This window comes from Microcebus murinus, chromosome 26, assembly GCF_040939455.1.
Source record: "Microcebus murinus isolate Inina chromosome 26, M.murinus_Inina_mat1.0, whole genome shotgun sequence".
Lineage (NCBI taxonomy): Eukaryota > Metazoa > Chordata > Mammalia > Primates > Cheirogaleidae > Microcebus > Microcebus murinus.
Window position 1 is genome coordinate 18386967 of NC_134129.1, and position 25914 is coordinate 18412880.

The window sequence follows — 25914 nt, forward strand, 5'->3', positions numbered from 1 at the left end:
GCAATTTATTTACCCGGCTTTAACCACCATTATTTAATCACCCTTTTTCCTGATTTGAGCCTTGTCAGCAGAAAGAGTGTGGATTGAAAGTAAATTAAATTTTTGCATCAAGTCTTATACACAGAGGGTAACAGAAAAAGTTTAACATACAAGGACAAGAATAATTATAACAAAATTTCCCATTATATCTATTCACTATATTCCATGAAATAAGATTTTATCTTCTAAGTACAATAATATTCCATATGCACATAAGAAGAAAACTTCTTCCTTTCTAAATATCAAGAAAAATCTATCACTTGGTAAACATGAGTTTCTCTTGGATAATATGCTTATCAATTAAAAAAATTTGATTCATTTGAAAATCTTAATGCCATGCTTTTTTTTTCTTAATAGTGCGAAACCATCAATCTCTACTGTACCATATTATCCTGGAGTTTTAAAGGAATCACATATAATAGTTATCAATAGCATACCTTGTTATCACCCCCCTAAAAATACCCCTAAATCTCTCTCATGATGTTCTGTGTTCTGAAATATCCTAGGAAATGTCTCACATGTTCTCATGAATAAGTCCTCTTAGCCTCCAACATGACAAGGTCATTTATTTTTGGATTCAAACTCCTCCGTGCCTCTAGTAAAATGGTCTATGCAAAAATGGGGGCTCAAATTGTACCTTCTGTATTTCCAAGACCCATGTCTGTGTTAAGTCGCTACTCTGCTTGTGGCCACAATAACATACCATACTGTAGAGTCAAGGAAAGGGCTAACACATGGGTCATCCAATCCCGGGAGCCCTGAGCTAAGTAGCCCTAAGCGAGATATTGGTATAGCCACTCTGCCCTATAAGTTTGGGGCTGAAGCTTCCACAAGCTTGCCCTACTGTGAAGCGATTACAACCCAAGATGCTTACGGGAGACATCTCCTTTGGAAGATGAGCTAACAAGCAAAATTTAGCAAACACACAGAGAAAACAAATACCATGAAATCTTACCCTTGAGGAAATAGTAATAATGATTATAGAAATTACAACAGCAGTTATTTATAAGCACAAATTATGTACCAAGCACTGTACTAAATGCCTTACATATAGTTCTCATTCTCACCCTGACGACCCTATGAGATAGATACTATTATTATTGCCCTCTTATGGGTGAGGAGAGTGAAAAACAGAAAGGTTAAGTAACCACTCATGAGTAAAGAGGTAGTAACTGATGGAGCCAGAATAAGAACTAAAGTCCAGTGTCTATATTTTTACCCACTTTGCTCTACTGCAATCTTAAAGGCCTGTAGATTAAAGAATGAAAAGTATAAAGTAGTAAACATTTAAGTGGTTGTAAAATGAGCCCATTAGAAAACATGAAAATAAAAATATGGTCATTGAAATAAAAGTTGAAATGATGAGCCACCTGGCGCATTGAATCTAACTGAAGCCTGAACTTCTGAACTAAAAATTAAGTTGAGGAAATGCTCATGATTCAGTTCAAAAAAATAATAAAAAGATAGAACTTTCTGAAAATATTAAGAAAGATGAATGGAATGAATCAGCATAAGTTCTAACATAAGACTAACGGGAGTTGTAAAAAGAAAGAATAGAGAGAATGGTGGTAAGCCAATATTTAGGCATTTGATAGCTGAGAACTTACTAGAATTAATAAGATATGAGACTTCTATTTGAATAAAATATTCCAGGATGATGAGAAGACTTTCAAAAAAAAGTCACCAAGACCCCACACCAAGGCACGTGATAGAGAATCAAGTATAGAATTGATAGAGGGAAAATTCTAAAGTGTAATAGAAATGTTATGAAGTTTGTTATTGTAAATCTTAATTCAAAGAGCAATGGAAATGAACCACTAAAGTGTTCATTAAAAATATATTTGAAAGTAGAATTCTATAGCCTTCAAAGTATCATTCAGTAACCCAGATGAATTAAAACATTTTCTGACATATAAACCAGACCGGTTCTGCTAATATTTCAGCTAGAAGGAAAGTAAAATGAAAAGGAAGTTGGGAGTGAAAGAAGCAAGAGTGAACAAGCAGAATTAGTGATATCTGTTGGTAAATACAAATGAGTATTGATTCTTTTTTCAAATTTTAAAAATTTTTATTTTTTATAGAGACAGAGGTCTTGCTAAGTTGCCCAGGCTGGTCTTGAACTCTTGGCCTCAAGTGATCTTCCTGTCTCGGCCTCCCAAAGCACTGGGATTACAGGCAGGCATGAGCCACCATGCCTGGCCAGTATTGATTCTTTAAATACCATAATAATAATTATAAAGTCTCTGTGCTAAAAAATAAGCTATAATAATTATAGAATTCTTAACAGATATTGGGGAGGAATGCCGAGGATAGTTAAAATAGGTCTTGTTATATTTGTGAAGGGATAAGAAATGCAGATTAACTTTACACTTTTCTAGAAAAATATAAGTTTATAATGTTATTCAAGCATCATTTGTATAATTTTAACGTGTGTGTGTGTACATCTAAATCTATCTATCTATCTATCTATCTATCTATCTATCTATCTATCTATCTATCATCTATCTCTATCTATCCCCAGAAGCTTAAAGGGTATCATTTCTACTTTCCCAATATTTCAAAATTCCTCATAAAATAAAAAATAAAAACAAAAGTAGAACAATAAAATAACACACCAGTGATCTGGGTACTTGAGTTAGCACCTCAATTACACACTGTATAAAATTCTGAGGCATTCTTTGTCATTCCACCCTGAATTGGTCAGACTCTTGTTCAGGCTAATGATAGTTTTACATTTCTGAAAAAAAAATTCCTGGTTTAGAGACTATATTAGTATATTAATATATCAGATGACTTCTAGTTATATTTTGACCTTTAAATATCTAGGAAATAGCTATTATCTAAAGATCTATAAATATCTAATATCCAAGGAAGGTTAAATATTTCTCTTGGTTGACTGATTGAAATTTTTTATTTGTTTGGATGATTTACTTTTTGTAAGTTTTATTTTTTCACTGTCTCATTCCTGCTGAGATTGGAAAAGAAATAAGATTACAAGCAGAATAGGGAACCTGTACTGTGAATATTGTCATCAAGTCATTCTGAACTGTTGGTCAAATAAATGAAGTTGTCTTAATTCTAGGAGGTTGTTTGCAGAATATCACAAGTTTAATTGGAACTTCCCCAAATTTAGTAGATGTATCTTTGACATAAAAGATACATTGCTCCCTGGGTACTTAAAACTATCAAATCTGTTTTTATCTAAGGCTTGTATACAAATGAAATAAAGTCTAATAATAACAAAAATATACAATGATTGTTTAGATCAGGGTAGCTGCCATGCTAATATCTCATTTACGAAGTAGATATTAGAAAACCCTATTATTGACATTTCCACGTGGTATTCTAAAATCAAAAAGACTTCATTTTGCAGGTTATTGAGATTTTGACCCATACCATTTAAATGACCTTTTAAAAATAGGCTTAGTTTTGGATTGTCTAATTCAGGATTATTAATAAATCAAAAAGCATTGCCATACAAATATACAAATAAAATAATTTGAAATGGTTGGTTTCAGATAAATTCTATAAGCAGGTTAATGTCCCTTAATGCAAACAGCTTTGTCAAGATTAATAAACAACACATGAAGTCTTACGTGTTATTTGTTAATCTTGTCCAATGAAAATGCTAGTCAATAGTTTAATAATCAATTAAGTTAGAAATAGAGTAGATGATGCAGACACGATAAATTGTTTGGCTATATTCTTTCAGAAAGTTATTAGCTGTTTGCCAGGCAATGATATTTCCATAGTCAATGGGGTGAACTTTCAATACAAACCCAAATACTGTTCTGGTAAACTTCATGGGCTTTGCAGTAGTGTCCTTGGATAAGTTATTATGTTTAACCTCTCTGTGCTCTGGTTTCTTCATCTGTTATAAGAGAAAGTATAATATCGCCTCCTCGCACTGGAACAAGTATTAAATGAAATTATAATTGTGCTTAGGCATTAATATCCTTGAAAGATAATAGCTGTTAATACTGCAATAGCTATTAACTTCCATTTAAAATTATATAGCACTTATTAAGACATTTAGGAAGATATCAGAAAGCTCCAATGAAGAGAAATATCAAAAAAAAGTAAAAAAATAGATTTGCTTATACATTTACAAATGCTAAAAAGTGGATTCAAAGTTAATTTAAAAAGCATCCCAATAACTCTTTGGAGATTTGCCTTCTCTACATTGGGAACAGTATGAAAAGTAGGAGGTCTCCAAACAATAAATGCTGGCGTGGTTGCGGAGAGAGAGGAACACTCCTACACTGCTGGTGGGACTGCAAACTAGTTCAACCTCTGTGGAAAGCAATATGGAGATACCTTAAAGCGATACAAGTGGATCTACCATTTGATCCAGCAATCCCATTGCTGGGCATCCACCCAAATGATCCAATGACACTCTACAAAAAAGACACCTGCACTCGAATGTTTATAGCAGCACAATTCATAATTGCAAGGCTGTGGAAACAGCCCAAGTGCCCATCAATCCAAGAATGGATTAATAAAATGTGGTATATGTATACCATGGAGTACTATTCAGCTCTAAGAAACAATGGTGATATAGCACATCTTATATTTTCCTGGTTAGAGCTGGAACCCATACTACTAAGTGAAGTATCCCAAGAATGGAAAAACAAGCATCAGATATATTCTCCAGCAAACTGGTATTAACTGAGTAGCACCTAAGTGGACACATAGGTACTACAGTAATAGGGTATTGGGCAGGTGGGAGGGGGGCGGGTATATACATATATAATGAGTGAGATGTGCACCATCTGGGGGATGGTCATGATGGAGACTCAGACTTTTGGGGGGAGGGGAGGAAATGGGCATTTATTGAAACCTTAAAATCTGTACCCCCATAATATGCCGAAATAAAAAAAAAAAAGTAGGAGGCAAGTTATTGCTTTTCTTTTCATAGGGAACTCAATGTAATTCTTGTCTTGTGATGTGAATGCCCGTGATACTTTTACTTTTAGCACTAATGTTATTTTATCTGAAATATTTTTTCTCATTTAAACGTATAACATTTTAATATGTTGCTTCTATCTTACTGTGTCACATCACATATAAAGAATAAACATTTCCGCCAAATTGAGTCAATGGGAAAACAGAGTATGCACAGTACAAATTTACTTTGGAACAGACTTTGCCGGTATGTTTCTCTTCTGCTAGGTGAGGGGCACCTGAGATTACAAAACACTTGAGCATCCTTTAAATCAAGGAGTCTCTCTTCTTGCATGAGAAATTTTAGGCAGACGAGGAGATTACGATTTGTGCCTGTGCTACTGTTTTGTGCATCTGTGCAAAGAGCGCTAACATCCTTTTATCTTCTTTCCAACTTTTAACTTGAATCCATGACCTTATCTTGATGGATGGGTATCAAAGTCCTAGCAGACACACAGTAATTCAGAGCCCAGGCTTGATTTCATTTCAGTGCCTAGTTTTGATTTCCGTAGTAGACTTAGGAAAAGGGAAGGCAATTGGTGAATAGAGTTCAGGACACAGACTAGTGAGCGTTTGAGAGTCTCTCCCCAAATTTGTCCTTGCTGCCGCTGAAGATCCGGGGAGAAAGATTTCTCCAGCACTATTTCAGACCCTGGAGTATTCCAGAGACGGCACTGTTTAGCACCACACCTGTTTAACTGTACATCGTTGTATGCTTTCTTTAGAACACCACACACAGGATAATTATTTTGCTATTATTTCATTTTGTCTCTTCAAGGACATTGAAAACAAAACATCCATGTTGGAAAAAGCAAATGACTTGAGAGTATGGCCCATCATGCTTGCATCCATGAAGTAGTAATATTTTAAATTTCTTGCCAATAAAAACGGAGATAAAAACAGAACAAATGAAAGTGGCACCTGGAACAAGGCAACTCATTATACTGTTTTTTTTTTTTTTCTCTGCATTCAACCATACGTGCTACATTCGACCATAGTTCTTCATTTTCTTAAGCTTCTTAGCAGAAACTAAATCTCTTGGCATCTCGTGTGGCTTATGTATTTCTAGATAAAAGAGAGAAAGAAGGCTGATCTTCAAAGACTCTTGGTCTTTTTCTGAAAATGGCATTCCTCATTGCCCTTTCTATACGGGGTGAATAAAAATGATTCTTTATGTTTTCGGCACATACAGTTCCTTTGGTACAGAATTATCCTGTGACAAAAAAGACCAAAGTACATAATACTTGAAAATAATGAGCAATAACAGAGGTTCCTGAACCAAGATAATGGCTCCCTTCTTCTTTAGCTCCACTAATCCAACGACAAAAAATCTCAGAGCATAGAAAAGCATGAAACTCCTCTTCATTGTCCAGGTTGAACAAACCTGGAGAGATTCCAAAGGACAGGAGCAGATATCATCAAAGGTAATCCTAGTGATTCTATAAGGACCACGGAAGAGCCTTCCATTGAATCTTTTTTTTTTAACTTTTTTTTTTCTTATTTCAGCAATAAAAAAAAAACGTTATTTTTTTATTATGGGGGTACAAATTTTAAGGTTTCAAATAATGCCCTTCCCCCCTCCCCCCACAAGTCTGAGCTTCAAGCATGACCATCCCCCAGACGGTGTACATCTCACTCATTATGTATGTATATACCCCCGTCACCCCCCACCTGCTCAATACCCAATTACTGTAGTTCCTATGTGTCCACTTAGGTGCTGCTCAGTTAATACCAATTTGCTGGGGAGTACATGTTGTGCTTGTTTTTCCATTCTTGGGATACTTCACTTAGTAGTATTGGTTCCAGCTCTAACCAGGAAAATACAAGAGGTGCTATATCACCATTGCTTCTTAGAGCTGAATAGTACTCCATAGTATCCATATACTACATTTTATTATTCCACTCTTGGATTGATGGGCACTTGGACTGTTTCCACAGCCTTGCAATTGTGAATTGTGCTGCTATAAACATTTGAGCGCAGGTGTCTTTTTTGTAGAGTGTCATTGGATCTTTTGGGTAGATGCCCATCATCAGGGAAATGCAAATCAAAACCACAATGAGATATCACTTAACTCCAGTGAGAATGGCCTTTATCAAAAAGTCCCCAAACAACAAATGCTGGCGTGGATGCGAAGAGAGAGGAACACTCCTACACTGCTGGTGGGACTGCAAACTGGTTCAGCCTCTGTGGAAAGCAATATGGAGATACCTCAAAGCGATACAAGTGGATCTACCATTTGATCCAGCAATCCCACTGCTGGACATCTACCCATTTAATCTTGAAAGTAGCAGAACCTCCCCAGGAAGTGGAGCAATGGGTTAAAGAGATTACATTGATTGGGTATTGGGCAGGTGGGAGGGGGGAGGAGGGGACGGGTATATACATACATAATGAGTGAGATGTGCACCATCTGGGGGATGGTCAAGCTCGAAGCTCAAACTTGAGGGGGGAAGGGGGACAAGGGCATTTATACATAACCTTAAAATTTGTACCCCCATACTGTGCTGAAATAAAAAAAAAACCTAGGTTCTTTTTCGGGCCCTTCTTCCCCAGTTCCCTCTATGCTTCCTCCCGGTTTTCTTCGAATGTTATTTAAAATCCTTAGTTCTTTTTGTTCTTACATTTTGAAGCACAAACAACCATATTGGCATCTCACCTGTGGCTTTAAAGATTAAAAAAAAAAAAAAAGTCTAAGGATAGTAATCCCTGGCACTTCGTCTTCTGTGCTGCATAGGGACAGAGTTCTAAGTCCTTTGCCACTCAGTCGTGTTCCCTTCAGTGCCCTCTGGATCGCCAATGTTGTTCTCAGAATGTGTTATCCGGGACTGAGAAAACAGTCTATGGGGGAACTGACCTCGTGCATTTCTGAACATGCATTTCTATTATTATAAAATACTCATTGGATATTTAGGCCATGAAGTTGACTTGCTCACGGATTCAAATTCTTTCAACTTGTTGACGCCTCAATGTCTTCGTTTTAGAAGGTAGAGAATGGGACTACTTATGTTAAGAACTCATACTGATGATTTAATGTTACCACCACATGGACCTATCTATCCGAGTTCGCGCCTGTAGATTTTGCCTCCTCTGCTTTTACGACGAATGAATTGTCCGTGTTCCTAGCTGAGGGTTACGCTTCTACTTTTGCAGTGGAGCTGATAGTTTCTCGCCTGCTTAAGGAAATTGCCAGAAAGAAATCATCCTAATCAACATCGTTTAATCATAAGGTTTTCCATATAAATAGATGATGTAAAGATCGTTAAAAATAAAACCAAAAACTTTGAGAGGCAAAAATACCTGCCCCTTTTACTGGAGAGCATTTTAAAGAGCTCTCTCCATACTCCCTTGATGAAACTCTAAAATATAAGTGGAGGAAATCGTGAGGGGACTGGTAACAGTGCACACTTTAGTGGGAATTGCAAAGAAAGTCTCCGGGCATTCTTTCTAATGAACCGAGTTACCTGTTCTTTATGCATGGCTTTGTTTTTCCCCTCTTTCATTTGAAGAAACAGGTTTCTTTCTCTTAACAAGCTGCTTTTGTCAATAGCAGCCAGTCTTCCTCTGCAAACACTTACACCAGCCTGCATACTTACTCTCTACAATCAACTCTACAATATTTTTGCCCGGAATATCTCACAGTGAGTCCCGTGGGAGCTTCCCAAGGTCTCTTGAATGTAATCATAGCTGCCTGTACTCAGGGAAAGTGTGGAGGAGAGAGAGACATTTTTTTCAGGGTGTACAATCAATATAGAGAGCCTATATGAAACATTTAGGACCCCCAACGTGCTTTAGAAATCAATAGTGGGGTGTGTGTGTGTGTGTGTGTGTGTGTGTGTGTGTGTGTGTGTATTTGCATTTTAAATCTGTATCACCAAGCTAATTGGCTATGCTTTTTACTTTGCTTTGTCATGAAGACCAAAGTAAGATGGGATGATCCTCCAGGGAGTAGTGGCAAACTCTATCTTTGTTTTATATTCAATGAGTATAGCCATCGAGTTGATTATCTCACACAACCCATGGTCAGGCAATGTCAAGAATATAAAAAAATGGATTCAGAGTAGAGGTAGGTAAGCAAGGACAGTGGAAGATCTCCCAAAATCTACGCCGGGCCACAGGTTTCTGGTTAGTATCAGATTCATTTCTAAAACCTGAAGCTGGGAAGCTTCTCTTTGGAGTTCGGAATTATTAGTGTGAGTTAGAGCAGGTGTCCTCAAGCTACGGCCCGAGGGCCACATGCGGGTGTTTTTGCCCGTTTGTTTTTTTACTTCAAAATAAGATACGTGCAGTGTGCATAGGAATTTGTTCATAGTTTTTTTTTTAAACTATAGTCCGGCCCTCCAACGGTCTGAGGGATGGTGAACTGGCCCCCTGTTTAAAAAGTTTGAGGACCCCTGAGTTAGAGAATCCAACAAAGTTTTGTGCATTTTAAAAATCTCTTCATGAAATTCATATTAACTGACTTAACTGATCAACACTTAAGTACAAATATAATAGTAACATTCCTCGGGTGTTGGGCAGGTGGGGGGAGCAGGGGATGGGTATATTCACACCTGATGGGCGTGGTGTGCACCGTCTGGAGGATGGACACGCTTGAAGTTCTGACTCGGGTGGGGCAAAGGCAATATATGTAACCTAAACATTTGTACCCTCGTAATATGATGAAAGCAAAAAAAAAAAACAAAAAAAAAAAAAACCAAAAAAACCCTCACACCCTTGGCAGAGCTATTCCCATTCATACTGTGTACCTTCCCCCGTTATTTTCATTTCTATAATGGCGAGCAAAGAAATCATCATCATAGACAACTGTCTTTCTAGAAATGATCTGCAAGGACGGTAAGATATTCTATGCCGGGGCTTAGAGTGTGGACTTTGAAGTGAGAAGACTTGGCTTAAACCCTGCTTTTAACATTTATGGTGGGCCGGGCGCGGTGGCTCACTCCTGTAATCCCAGGAGTGGGAGGCCGAGGCGGGAGGATTGCTCGAGGTCAGGAGTTCCAAACCAGCCTGAGCAAGAGAGAAACCCAATCTCTACTATAAACAGAAAGAAATTAATTGGACAACTAATATATATATATAAAAATTAGCCGGGCATGGTGGCGCATGCCTGTAGTCCCAGCTACTCGGGAGGCTGAGGCAGGAGGATTGCTTGAGCCCAGGAGTTTGAGGTTGCTGTGAGGGAGGCTGACGCCATGGCACTCACTCTAGCCTGGGCAACAAAGCGAGACTCTGTCTCAAAAAAAAACAAAAAAAATTATAGTGGCTTTGCAAAATCACTTCCTAAGGTACAGAGCAGTTGGCATAATATGCTTCTTCCTAAAAAAAGGAAGGGGTATGAATATACATGCAGATATGTTAAAATGGAAGGAAAAAACCAAAACTAATGTAAATGTTTATCAATAGGGCAAAAAGGGAATGGGAGGGGTCAGGACACAGTTTGACTTTAGAAGCATGCATTAATAAATTAATATTAATGTAATAATATTTGTCATATAATAAATAATAATATTTTGCATAATTATGAAATAAATTTAAATCAAATTCTAAAAATCCAAACTGAAAGCAAAATACAGCAAAGTTGTAGCTTAACCATATAGTAAGTATTTTTTTCCTACACTGAATCTTAAAATGTAATTTAAAACATAGTAATTCCTCCTTATGCCACTGATGGGACATATCCCAATGATTGTATGTATACACACACACACACACACACACACACACACACACACACACACACACAGATGTTCATATATGTTATTTGACAGGATAAAGTAAATAAATAATTATGTTAACATAGTTAGGAGCCAATATTTTCAATGGAAGAGGAAAAAACCAAAATATAAAATCAAAAAAGTGAGTAAAAACCTTACAAACCTAAATGTGAATCAGAAATATCAGTACGAACTTAACGATATCTTTTCTCCATTTCTGCAACAGGAAGTGTACAATTTAATGTATCAGAAAAAGGAAGCTGTAAGATTGCTAAGGGAATGTCAAAAGAATTCAGGAGCCAACTCAAAAGGGTTGCCACTGGCCAAAGGTAAGACAAAGTGAGAGTCAAAAATAACAATAGCTGCACGGGATTGAAGCAGATATCCCTGTTGCGACTTGTGACTTCATTATGACAAATAAATATGCAACCAAACAACAAAATGACAAATCTCAGTGATCGTATTTGAGGGATTCTAGGGAAACAACTTGTTATTTTGAAAACTGCTAAAGGGAAGTAATCAAGCATTTATCCTGCTTTCACTGAACAAGCTAGGATAACTGAATAGTTGATGAGTTAAAGTTTTTCTTTAAAGAATAATATAGCTAATAAAAAGAAATGGATTTCTGGTTCTAAAGTGGTGACGTAGAAGCAAGCTGGCTTCACTGCTTCCCACAGAAAAACAAAAACAAATATAGAGCACTGAGATTATTGCCAAAAATATCCCAGAATTCAAATATGAAAATGAGACAGTTCTTAGGGCCACAGAGAAGTAAAAAAACTCTGAACAGATGGTAAGAGAATTGGATTTCCACATCTGCAGTGCCCCTCCCCCTATTCTGCCTTGCACCAAGCATTCAGAAAATTTCCCCCCAACTCACTGTTTCTACAATGAAAAAGTGAGATCAAGGTGGACAACCAGCTTTTCCCTGGCATCTTGGGTTTGCTGGCAGGAGACCTTATCCTGCCATGCCTTAACCCATGGGAAGCGTTGTGAGATAGTGAAGGGAAAAATATCCTTTAGGACAGCCAGAGATGAGGGGGTGGGGGGTAGGTGGGGCTACTATCCACTGTTCTGGAAACCGCTGTGCAACTCAGCCAAAGGAGAGGCCAGATCACAGTGGCTGTTCAGCAGCACTATGCTGTAGGAAGTTTGTTCCCCAGGTTCCTTGGGCATGAATCCCTAGCCAGCCTTCCTTCAGTGCTGGGACATCCTTTTTGGAACCTCCTCAGCTCAGGGAGAGGAGTGCTGTGATAGCTTGCTAGAGGCAAGGTGATCCTGGGCTTAGGGGACAACCTGGAGATGAAAATGAGGCAGTGACCTAGCATTAAAAAACCTATAAGCAGTCATATTAAATAAAAACCAAAGCAAGCCAGACAGAGAAGACTGGAATAAATAACTAATCTTTTAATGCCAAGACGTAAATGTACAGCCTCAAGAAACAACAGCAAACAAGGAGCCATTATCTCCTCAAATGGACAAATAAACTATTAATTGATCCAAAGGAGATGATGATACATGAGCCCTAATCAAGAATTAAAAATAGAATTTTTAAAGAAACTCAATTATCTCCAAGCTAACAACAAAAAAAGCATTTCAGAAATTTATCTGAGAAATTTAACAAAGAGGTTAAAATAATGATTAAAATATCAAACATAAACCTTGCAACTGAGAAATACATTTGCTGAACTGAAAATTCATTAGAAGCACTGGACAGCAGAATATATCAAGCAGAAGAAAGAATCAGTGAGCTCAAAGATAGGATTTGAAAATACACAGTCAGAGGAGAAAAAAGAAAATAAGAATGAAGACATAGAAAATTGCCTCAAAAGACCAAATTTAAAAATTATTGGTGCTCAAGAGGGAGTTGAGCAAGAGCAAGGAGTAGCAAGCTTTTTCAAAGAAATAATAACACAAAACTTTCCAAAAGCTTGAAAAAAATATAGATATCCAGATACAGAAAGGTCAGAGAACACCAAACAGACTTGAAATAAATAAGATTACCCCAAGGCATATAATCAAACTCTCAATGGAAGTGGACAAAGAGAGAATCCTTAAAGCTACATGAGAAAAGAGGCAAGCAACATATAAAGGAGCTCTGATTCATCCACCTACTGACTTCTTAACAGAAACAGTACAGGACAGGAGGGAATGGAATTATATTTTCAAAGTGCTGAATGGGAAAAAAAGCCACCAAAGAATACTGTATCCAGCAAAGTTATTTTTCAGATTTGAAGGAAAGATAAAGTCTTTCCCAGGCAAACAAAAGCTGAGAGAATTCACCACCACTAGCTCATCTTACCAGAAGTGTTAAAGGGAGTTCTTCAATCTGAAAGGAAAAAACAGAACCATGCAAAAAAAGAAGAGAAGAAGGAGGACGAGGAGGAGGTATAAAAGCTACTAAACCTACTGATAAAATTAAGTACACAGACACACCCAGAATACTCTAATAATGCACCTGGAGTGTGCAAGACACTCATAACTCTACCGTGAAGCCCCCAAATCCAAATCTATCAAAACAAAAACAGCTATAGCAACCTGTTCAGGAGATAGGTAATATAAGAATATGTGAATTGGCGCAAGTAAAAGTAAAAATGTGGAGAGGATGAAGTTAAAGTGTAAAAGTTAAAAAAAAAAATTTCCATTCTTTTTTTGTGATCTAAGATAGTTATCATCTCTTTGAAATAACTTATTATACCTATAAGTTGTTTATTGTAAGCCTTGTGGTGACCACAATGCAAACACCTATAATAGAGTCATTAAAAATAAAAACAACAAATTAAAACATACTACCCCACTTAATCACAAAGGAAGGATGTATGAAAGGAAGAAAGGAAGAGAAGAGTTGGAAAACAACAACAACAGCAACCAAAAAAAAAAAAAAAAAAAAACACACACACACACACACACACACACACACACACAAACAAGAAACCAGAAAACAAGCAACAAATGGCAGCAGTAAGTCTTTACTTATCAGCAATAACATTAACTGTAAATGGACTTAATAATACAATTGAAAGGCATAAAGTGGCTGAACAAATGAAGAAACGACCCAACTATATGCATCCTATAAGAAACCCCCTTCACCAATAAGGACACACAGAGACTGAAAGTAAAGGAGTGGAAAAAGATATTCCATAAAACTGGAAACCAAAAAAGAACAAGAGTCACTATAATCCTATCAGTTAAAATAGACTGCAAATAAAAGACTATAAAAGGAGACAAAGATCACTATTTAGTGATTAAGGAGTCAATTTAGCAAGAGGCTATAATAATTATAAATATCCATGCACCCAACACCGGAGCTCCCAAGCCTTAAAGCCATCCTTAAAAGATCTGAAGGAAGAGACAGACTACATCATCATATTAGTAGGGGACTTTAACACTCCAGTCTCAGTAATGGATAGACCTAGATAGGAAATCAGCAGAGAAATATTGGAATTAAACTGTATACCAGTCCTAAGAGGGCTGATATTTATAGAACATTTCACCACCTGCTGTGGAATACCCATTCCTTTCATTAGCACAGAGAACATTCTCCAGAATGGACCATATCTTAGACCACAAAACAAATATGAACACATTCAAAAAGTACAAATCATATCTAGTATTTTTTTCTGACCACAATGGAATAAAACTAGAAATCAATAACAAGAGGAACCTTGGAAACTTGCAAATATGTGGAAACTAAACAACATGCTCCTGAACAACCAATGAGTCAACAAAGAAATTAAGAAGAAAGCTCAAAAAATATTTCTTGAAACAAATTAAAACAGGAATACAACATACCAAAGTCCATGGGATATAGCAAAAGCAGAACTAGGAGGGAAGTTTATAGCAATAAATGGCAATATCAACAAAGTAGAAGTACTGCAAATAAAAAACAACCAAAACAAGACACCTCAGGAACTAGAAAAATAAGAGCAAACAAAACCCAAAATTAATAGAAGGAAAGAAATAACAAAGATCAGAGCAGAAATAAATGAAACCGAGACTAAAGTAAAATACAGAAGGTCAATAAAACAAAAAGTTGGTGTTTTTTTTTTTTTTGTTGTTGTTGTTGTTGAAAATATAAACAAAGTTGACAAACCTTTGGCTGGACTAAGAAAAATAGAAATGTGAGCTAATATTGGACTAAAAGGCCTTTCACTTCCTTAGTCTGTTTTGTGCTGCTATGGCAGAATGCCACAGACTGGGTAATTCATAATAAACAGAAATGTATTGGCTCAAAGTTCTGGAGGCTGGGAAGTCCAAGACCAAGGGGCATTGCCTGTGGAGGGGGCCTTCTTGGTGCATCATAATATTGCAGAATAGCAGAGAGAGAGAGAGAGAGAGAGAGAGAGAGAGAGAGAGAGAGAACACACTCATAAGAGGGGCAAACCAGCTCCCACTATAATGGCATTTATCAATTCACGAGGATGGAGCTGTTTGGACCTAATCACCTCTTAAAGGCCTGGCCTCCCCAAACTATCACAATGGCAATTAAATTTTAACATGAGTTTTGGAGGGGACAGACATTCAAACCGCAGCACTGCTCATTCCGCTACCCATTCTCACCACAGCCCCTCCAAACCACCTGACCCTGGTGGGAGTCCCCTGGCAGGAGATGAAGGAAGGAGCATTGTGGACCTTTGAGAAGAAAGCAATGGCAGAGGTTAAGAGGGGAAGGCAAAAGGGAGAAAAAAAGGGCAGTTTTCAGGGAGTTAAATACTCCACTAAATGTCTTCCCAGAATTAAATTGCCTTATGCCTGCCATTTTCAGGGAGAGATAAACACTGTTCTTTCAGCAACCACATGGGCTAGGCCCGGGAGAAAATGAGCCTGTGCAACCAGCTGGATCATGTTTGCACAAGAGGCAAAATACATCTGGTCATTAATAGTAATAATTGCTCTTCGGTTAAAAGCCATCATTTAGATGTAGGAAGTGTGGCAGCTGACAACTATTGTGGGTCAGGTGACTGCATCCTATAAATTTTAATTTCATTTTTTAAAGGCAATTATTGGGCATCCTTCTGGTTGGAAAGCAGGGGTACAAAAGGCTAAGGAAATATAACGCACACTGTCAACCAATATGCAGTCTCATTCACATCGTGGGACAATGACTACAGGAAGATAAAACGGGATGGGAGTCGCAAATCTCATGGGTCTTTATGAGACCGAGTGCAGTGAGGTATCAAATGAGAGTTTTCATCTGGTTAGGAAGACTTTGAAAGCCTTCAAAGAGAAAGTGGATATGACAGAGGCTTTTAAAACAAAGGAGTAAGATGGGAGAAGGTGTTAGGTTAGAGCAAAAAGTGTTTGAGGCAGAGAAGGGAGAGTATTTCAATAGGGCTACAGGGTTGCCCTTCAAATTCAGATTGCCCTGTTATATTTTTATTTCAAAGAAACAAAAATACTTTTTCATATGAGTAGAGTTGACCCTGGAATAATGCAGAGATTAGGGACTTCAAACCCCATGTAGCTCCAAATCTATGTATAAATGTTGACTCCCCCAAAACTTTACTACTAATGCCTACTGTTGACCAGAAGCCCTATTGATTTACCAAACCATCGAAGCCAAACCACTGATCAACACATATTCTGTACATTATACACATCGTATACTGTATTCATACAGCAAAGTAAGCTGTAGAAAAGAAAATGTTATTACGAAAATCACAAGAAAGAGAAAATATATGCACTGCTCATTAAGTGGAAGCGGATCACTGCAGAGGTCTTCATGTTGATCGTTTGCGAATCGAATAGGCTGAGCAGGAGGAGGAAGAGGAGGCTCTTGCTGTCTCTGGTGGCAGAGGCAGAAAAAAGCAGAGGAGGAAGATGGGAGGGGAGATGGGAGAAGGCAGGCACCTTCACTGGAACAACCCCACGTCTAAGCGGACCTGTGCAATCCAAACCTGTGTTGTTCAAGAGTCAACTGTGTATCTCAAGCGGTGTATGAGACATGCCTGTGTGCAAAATGCCTCCGATACATTTGGAGAAATACGTAGAGAGTCTTAGATTCCAGAAAGAGGAATGAAAACTTAAATGTGGTGGTGGTGGTGGTGGTGGTGGGGCTGTGGAGACATTTATTTACTCTTCTTCTTTTGTTTTAGGGTGGGAGTGAGACGACATGGTCTGTCAGGCTCTACAGGAGGAATAAAAAGGCAGTGACAAGAAGGAGGAAAATTATGATAAGAGATGGGCCAGGAAGTCAGAGACAGTGAGGATGTTGATGTGGGTGGTAGAATTCGCTTGGAAATGGAGAAGATGGTTGAGATACAGTGGAAAAGTGGCCACAGACTAGCTGTCAGGGGCGAAGGAGATGTGGATCCCCCAAATGCCTCCAAGTTTTCGCCCTATTAACCACGATGACGATGATTTCATTCACACCTGGCAAAGGAGGAGGGCCCGGTGTGGGGAAAAACAAGTGATATGAAATAGGGGTCATTTGGGGAGGAACTGGTGGGGAATTCAGACACAGACGCTGAGTATGCAGTTAGAAGTCTTCTTGTGAAACTCACTGGTTTGGTATTTTTAGATACTTTAAGCCGTTAAATTCAATGAGCTGGTCAAAGCTGGAGGAATCCCTGTAGTTCAACAATTAGAGCAAAATATGAGGCAGTGATGGGAAAACAAATAGACAGAAGAACAAGAACAATGACAAAGTAGGGCTTGGTCTTTGAAACCCTGAAGTTAGGAGTTACTCTTCCATCATTCAAAGAAGTCAAGAGTGGAGATAGGGGTGATCTAGCACCTCTTGTATATTCCTGGATAGAGCTGGAACCCATTCCACTAAGTGAAGTATCTCAAGAATGGAAAAACAAGCACCACATATACTCACCAGCAAATTGGTATTAATGGATCAACACTTAAGTGGACATATAGGAGTAACATTTATCTGGTGTCGGGAGGGTGGGAGGGGGGAGGAAGGGATGGGTATATACAACCACAACGAGTGAGATGTGCAATGTTTGGGGGATGGGCACGCTTGAAGCTCTTACTTGAGGGGGGAGGGGGTCATGGGCAATATATGTAACCTTAACACTTGTACCCCCATAATACGCTAAAAAAAAAAAAAAAAGAAAGAGGACAAGGCATCAGCATAAAAAAAAAAAAAAAAAAAAGAGTGTAGATTGGGAACCGGTGATGGTCTTGGTGATTTTTAACGGAGCTGTTTTAGGAAAGCAGCTCGGATGGTGGCTCATGGCGTTGCAGACTAAGAAGTAATTGGATGATGGTTTAGGGAGTAGAGGAAACCAAAGCTGGGAGAAAACCGGGACCTGAAGAGAAAAACCAAAGGGAAGAAGTCTGCAGAGGAGGGACGCTGAAGATTTAAGTAAAAGAGGGGAGCAAAGTCTGAAAAGAGGGTGCAGCAGTAAGATGAAATACATCCATGGCAAGACTGGCCTTAGAAAGAAGAGCAACATCTTCCTCAGAGTAAAATGGCAGGAAGGGAGGAAAGACGGAAGAATTGTAAGGGTCTGACGTGTGGCATTGAGGGAGTTGATGTCGACAGTCTCCACTTTGGGAAAGACAAGGGACATAATGTGCTTCGGGAGGACCACGGCGGACAGCTCCTGAGATGCGGGCTCCTAACACGACTCACGGCACGTCACGGACACCCTTTATTTAGACCCTAGCTAAATGAAAGGGGAAGTCTTGGTGGCTGCTGGGTCACTCCTTAGTGTAATGCACTTGGTCACAGGAGGGGGGACCCAAGAGCCAGATGCATAAGGAATGACATCTCTCCCACGTGCTGAATTGTCTGTTGCCTAGTAGCCTGGTTCCTCCAGAAGTACCGGCCCCCGCCAGAGACCATTCTGTTATTTCAGAGCATTTGTGGGACTGAGTGCCGTCCCCCTGCTGTGAAGCATGATTTGACATAGCTCACGAAAATAGAAAACGACCCCCTCTATTCTTACGGCTTCATCTAAATTAAGTTACAGCATCCCCTATTGAATTTGAATATAGCAAAATTTTGTTTTAGTTTAATGATGCACTCTTAGGATTATGGAGTTCCTGGCCAAAGGGGCTTTTCGATGGATTCATATAATCTCACCATCACTGCAAAAACCTATGCATGAAAGCACGGTCTCGTTCACAGCTGGACTTATGGAAAGGAATAAGGCAAGGAGTTCCGTTCTTTTAATTACTCATTTCTAAAATAAGTACAGCTATAAATATTGCCAATACATATGTTGTAGGATGAGGATTTTCTAGATATGTGTGGCTAAGAAGTGATAAATGGCAGTCATTCTCAAAAAAAAGCTCTTACAAAAAAAAAAAAAAGTACAGACGGTCATTTCTAAGACTAGAAAATATTACACCAGAAGAATTAAGATGGACACACCTTAACACAGAGGATCATGGAGGAGATGGAATTTAGGTTTATACGGGAACTTAAGGATAATTTTGATCAATCCCTTTCCTTGATGGATGGGGACGGAAACCCAGCAAGACAAAAGAATGGAAAAAAATGAAAGAATGGAAAAATCCCAAAGGTCATTTTGCCAAGATCCACTGATGATAACACTAAAGCTCAAATTATTAATATAATTTGTTCAAGGTCAAGCAACCAGAAAATTGTGGAGTTCAAGCTCAGCTTTGATCCTCTGACTCCAGATGTCATACTTTCTCTGCTCTACCTTATGGTCCCTCCAGGATATTTCTTAATATAGCCTCTTGTAATTTCCTGGCTAGAGCTGGAACCCATACTACTAAGCGAAGTATCCCAAGAATGGAAAAACAAGCACCACGTGCACTCGCCAGCAAACTGGTATTAACTGATCAGCACCTAAGTGGACACATAGGAATTTACATTTATCGGGAATTGGGCAGGTGGGAGGGAGGAGGAGGGGACAGGTATAAACATACACAAAGAGTGAGATGTGCACCTTCTGGGGGATGGACACGCTTGAAGCTCAGACTTAAGGGGGAGGAGGGACAAGGACATTATACATAACATTAAAATGTGTACCCCCATAATATGCTGAAATAAAAAATATATGTATAGCTTCTAGGGGAAACAAAACCCAACCTGTGAGGGAAGAAAAAACTAGAGAAGATGAGGAAGGAGGAAGTCGTGAAGATATCTGACTGGTGTGAGGCTCTTATGGAGAAGACTTGCGCCATAAAAAGATCGGATAGCCCAGATGATGGACCAATGGTCTGTGTTTCTCTTTGGAAGGTTGTTGCCTGGTTGCAGGCTACAAGCTGCAAAGACCTGAGTTGGCTCCACAGAGAAGAAAGCAACGTTGTACAACTTGGAAGGAGATATTGACCTCTAAGCGCATTTGAAATGCAGTGGAGTGAAAAAAGCACGCGCATGGGAATCAGGATCCAAAGATTTTAGTCCCAATTTTGCCATTACCTTTTCATGACCTTTGATGAGGCACTTCCCCCTTGTGTGACTTAGTTTACCCATCTATAAAATGAGCCATGTTTAATTTCATGGTTCTCAAATACTTTTCTTGCGTTATATCACTCCCATTGGTAGAGATTTGCCAATAATTTGGGAAATGATTGAAGTGGGACACTGTAAACTGACAAGGCAGACCACATTCTTAGTTGCAAAAAATGACTTTTTATACATTCTTGACTAATCCATATGTTTACACATGTAGTAGTTGATTAGCCTACTAAGTTGGGTCGAGGGATATTCTCGTGGACTACTTTAGAAGGGTAATTCATCCCTTTACACATTGGGCATATCTGACAGAGGTTACACAGGTAACAGAAAAATTATGATTTCTGGTGCACGACTTCTCACTAATGATCAACCACTGATCTTGGATTAGTAGGTTTTGCCTGCAGTCATTATGAATAGACTCAAGGGAACTGTTAGTTTATTTTAACATTTTTCTGAGAGACATTTGGTTCAGAAATTAACTGGAGTTACAAGCTCTTGGGGCAATGAAAGAATGGAAAAATTCCAAAGATCATTTTGCCAAGATCCACTGATGCTATTTTGCTACGCAAACGAAGACCAAAGCTGCAATGAAATAACCAACCATCAAGATAAGATTACAAGTTTTTATCACAGATCTAGTTTTTCACTTGCATATTGGTTTGCAGTATTGGTGAATTACAGACATTCATCGTAATATTTTGACCTGCAACCAGAGTTTGAACTTTGTGTTCACAGTACATACAAGGATATCAGAGGGCTTATGAACACCCTAAAATGGTGGGGAAATTGGGGTTCATAGATGAGTTTGTGGATATATAGCTTTCATTTGCTTCTCAAAAGTAACACCAAAGGTTAAAAAGCACCACCACTCTACAGATCCTATAATAACAGATCACAGTTGAGATATTTCTTTCATAAAACTGAAAGCTAACTTTGAAACATTGCCTAAAATTTCCAATAAGCCCTTCACTACACAAGGGTTGATAACAGACCTCCGCAAGTGTACGATACCTCCTTTATATATACATCTATATATTCTCCTACTTGCTTCTCTCCCCTCTGCCCACTTCCAAAAGTGGAAAATAAAACAACAACAAAAACAGCAGTAAAGCATGCAACATAAAGCCATTTACCGGAGTCCATAGAGAACTGTCCCATCAGGATGAAGCCGGATCATTCGGTTTTTCACTGTGACCCCATGCACAAATGATTTCTTGTCATTCAGAAAGTAGGTGTCTGGTACCCAGAGTTGGTCAGCTACCCTGTTGTCTAGGGTGAGGTTTAGCGGGATTCCAGAATAAGAAAGCCTTTTGTCTTTCCAAGACTGCTGGAAATACATGGTGAGTGTATAATCCTGTGAAATAAAGGAAGCCAAAAAAGAATTTTACTATCATTATCATCTGAGGCTTATTGATAAGAAACTGATAGCATGTGTCATTGTGGATGCCCAGAGACCCACTGTCCTGATGTTCTCTACAAGATTACATCTGAATGCAATGAAATTTGCACCTCCAATAATAACACGCCAACCAGTAGGTTCAGAGCAATCCTTGAATGTACGCATACACAGTTCCATTCCATAAGAGCAAATACACTTAATTGAATTTTAAGGTTTGAAGTTAAAAAAAAAATGATATTCATAGGGAAGGTAATAAAGAGAAATTATACAAAGAGATCCATGGTCACAGAAATTCACCTCTGGATATTATATTTACAGTTCTAGTTTGGAGAGGAATGTTTCACAAATAATAATTAAAACTTGGATGCACTTAAAAAGAGCAGGTGTTTTTCAAATTTCAAATGCTTTTTGAGTAAATATTGCTCTGTTTGACTGACAAAGGTTATCAATTGCCACCGTCTGTATCTTTCTAGCGAATTACAATTTATCTATGGGTCCTGAAAAGTAATTATAAAACACATGTAGATGGAGATGTTTATTTGGCCTGGAGACTGACATTATTGGTGGAACTACTCAACAATTTCTCTCTTATCTCATTCCCGCTTTGTTTTGGGAATTGGCTTGAGTTGGGAGCTGGAAAAATCAGAGGGTTTGTTTCCTCACCTTCTGCAAAAGGCTATACTGAGGACTCTATTCCCTTTTGGTCTACACAGGTTCCCCCTGGCAGTTAGACAGATTTGGGTTCCATATAAATGGATCAAGCTACAAGGGAGGGATGTGATGATTATCTCAGCACTTTAGTTGTCTGTTTTTAAAGAACTCTATGAATGCCAGGTAAAATTGTCCATTCAAGGAAAATAAAGTGGAAGCAGTAAAATCTCAAAGTCTTTAAGATGTGAATCGCAACGTAATAAAAACAGAGGGTTCGCTTTTTCTTTTAAAGCACATTGTATGTCAGTAGTGATTGTATGTCAGTAGCGATTTTGTGAATACCTTAGCGACTATTAAGAAAATACACAGTATTTAATAGAATAGTATTCTTTTTTTTTTTTTTAATTATTATTTTTTTATTTTGGCATATTATGGGGGTACAGATTTTAAGGTTTCAATAAATGCCCATTTCCCCCCCTCCCCCCAAAAGTCTGAGTCTCCATCATGACCATCCCCCAGATGGTGCACATCTCACTCACTATGTATGTATATACCCGCCCCCCTCCCCCCTCCCACCTGCCCAATACCCTATTACTGTAGCACCTATGTGTCCACTTAAGAATAGTATTCTTAATAGAAAGAAAAACGGTGTAACTCCTGCTCAAGGCCCATGTGCTGCCACTGTTATATACACCACTACCTGAGAAACGATGACTCAGATCATGCCTTACACCTGGGCAAACTGCATTTCATCTAGACCTCCAGATGGATATATAAACGCATAACTAGTGGGTGCAGAGTGCCCATATCTGAGGATGGGCACACTTGTAGCTCTGGCTTGGGCGATGCAAAAGCAATGTATGTGACCAACATGTTTGTGCCCCCATAATATTCTGAAATTTGAAAAAAGAAAATAAATTTAAAATAAATAAATAAATGCATTTCTGAAAAATCCTAAAAAGGAAAGCACTTCCTATTATGGATAATGACTTTAAGTGCCTTTTAATCATCAATATTCAAGAATGTTTTCCTCCACTGGAAAACATTCTTGAATATTGATGACACCATGGAGTACTATTCAGCTCTAAGAAACAATGGTGATATAGCACACCTTATATTTTCCTGGTTAGAGCTGGAACCCATACTACTAAGTGAAGTATCCCAAGAATGGAAAAACAAGCACCAGATATATTCTCCAGCAAACTGGTATTAACTGAGTAGCACCTAAGTGGACACATAGGTACCACAGTAATAGGGTATTGGGCAGGTGGGAGGGGGGAGGGGGGCGGGTATATACATACATAGTGAGTGAGATGTGCACCATCTGGGGGATGGTCATGATGGAGACTCAGACTTTTGGGGGGAGGGGGGGAAATGGGCATTTATTGAAACCTTAAAATCTGTACCCCCATAATATACCAAAATAAAAAAAATAATTAAAAAAAAAAAAAGAATGTTTGCACTGTTTACTCAGTAACCCTCGTGCGATAATTCAAAGGCACTCTTTCCTGTTCAATGGCACGAATATTTTCTCTTTGCTGTTGGTCATACAACATCCTTTTAACAGTCTAAAAACCCCCCTTCTACCTTACTTACACACACACACACACACACACACACACACACAGAAGACACAGAGTTCTACACAGTTCTCTTCTCATTTGCTACCATTCTAATCCATATCCTCTTCAAGTTCTTAACATCATGACTTTTTGGAGGTAAATGAATTGGATAGATTATGGGTCTTGCATTCCAAAACAGCTTGATTCTAATCTCTGCCGCATGTAGAACTGTGTAACCATGAGCTACTAACATAACCTCTTGCACTTCAGATGTCTCGTTTATAAACTAAAAAAACCAAATCCCAGCATTTTATTGGCCTATTGTAAGCATCAATTGAAAAAAATTGAGGTTAAGTTACTTTAGAAACTTTAGAAACTGTAACACACCAGATAAATAAAATGTGTTATCTTCAAAACTGTTAATTGCTACCTATAGATTAATATTATACTTCCAAAATACTTGAAGTGTACATATTCGTTTTTTCTATCATTTCTATTCTTAAGGAGATGTTTATGAAAAAACTTGTAGGCAGATGTATTCTTTGGGCCATGAAAATAAGCAATAGTCTGTCATCAGTTCTAAGTCTTGGTGTTAGCTTCTTGTTTATAATTTGGCCAGTGTGGGAAAATTGACATTAGCCACAGTCATACTGTTGCAAACTTGGTCATGGTTATCTGCACAATTAGCAGTGGATGCATGGTTCGGTGCTCATACTGAATCCTCGTTAGCATCCAGATTTTCATGAGTGCTACAGAGGATTTCCTGGCAAGGAGACCTTGTGGTGAAATCCTTACTCCACAATTCTTCTCAAAAAATTTTTTTTGTTGTTGTTGTTTTATTTAATTTATTTCAGCATATTGTGGGGGTACAAATGTTAAGGTTATGTATATTGCCCATGTCCCCCCTCCCCTCTTGAGTCAGAGCTTCAAGCATGCCCATCCCCAAAAAGTTGTACATCTCACTCATTATGTTTGTATATACCCATCCCCTCCTCCCCCCTCCCACCTGCCTGACACCCGATAAATGTTATTTCTATGTGCCCACTTAGGTGTTGATCTGTTAATACCAATTTGCTGGTGAGTACATGTGGTGCTTGTTTTCCATTCTTGGGATACTTCCCTTAGTAGTATGGGTTCCAGCTCTATCCAGGAAAATACAAGAGGTGCTAGATCCCATTGTTTCTTATAGCTGAATAGTATTCCATGGTATACACATATACCACATTTTATTAATCCACTCATGTGTTGATGGGCACTTGGGTTGTTTCCACAACTTTGCCAAAGAAACTGTCAAGAGAGCAAACAGACAGCCCACAGAATGGGAGAAAATTTTCGCAAGCTACACTTCCAATAAAGGGCTGATAACTAGAATCTATTTAGAACTCAGGAAAATCGGCAAGGAAAAATCAAAAATTCCTATCAAAAAGTAGGCAAAGGACATGAACAGAAATTTTCCAAAAGAAGACAGAATAATGGTCAACAAACATATGAAAAAATGCTCAACATCTCTAATCATCAGGGAAATGCAAATCAAAACTGCAATGAGATATCATTTATCTCCAGTAAGAATGGACTTTATCAAAAAGTCCCCAAACAATAAATATTGGTGTGGGTGCAGAGAGATGGGCATATTCCTACACTGCTGGTGGGACTGCAAACTAGTTCAACCTCTGTGGAAAGCAATATGGAGATACCTCAAAGCAATACAAGTGGATCTACCATTTGATCCAGCAATTCCATTACTGGGCATCTACCCAAAAGATCAAATGACACTCTACAAATGGGACACCTGCACTCGAATGTTTATAGCAGCGCAATTCACAACTGCAAAGTTGTGGAAATGACTCAAAAAGTTTTAATGTGTGAAGGAGAAAACAAATTATCCTAAAGTATAAAGGATTATCTTGAAAGTTGAACAGTAGAGTTTGCCACAAAAAAAAGAAGCATATGGTGTATTATCTAATACACATGTTAATTACCTTGATCTAGCCATTCCACTATGTATACACATTTCAAAACATCATGTCGCACACTATAAATACACACAATTTTTATCTGTCAATTAAAAAAATGGCAAAATAATACTGTAATAATAAATGCTACTTAAGATGTGAGCTTGTGGTAGGCAAACAATGGAAAGTAGAAAGGAGAAAATAATGTAAATGTGAGTCATCCCTGGTTAGGGTGTGTGTGTGTGTGTGTGTGTGTGTGTGTGT

General features: G+C 38.3%; 1 protein-coding gene across 1 annotated transcript in view; it reads right to left on the bottom strand.

Annotated features, from left to right (window-relative positions):
- The window catches only part of GABRB1 (gamma-aminobutyric acid type A receptor subunit beta1), a 301917-nt gene that overhangs the window by 160677 nt on the left and 115326 nt on the right, over positions 1–25914 (bottom strand). Inside the window, exon 4 of the mRNA XM_075997878.1 lies at positions 21220–21440. Coding sequence (XP_075853993.1) covers positions 21220–21440 — 221 coding nt within the window. The remainder of the gene's footprint in view (positions 1–21219; positions 21441–25914) is intronic.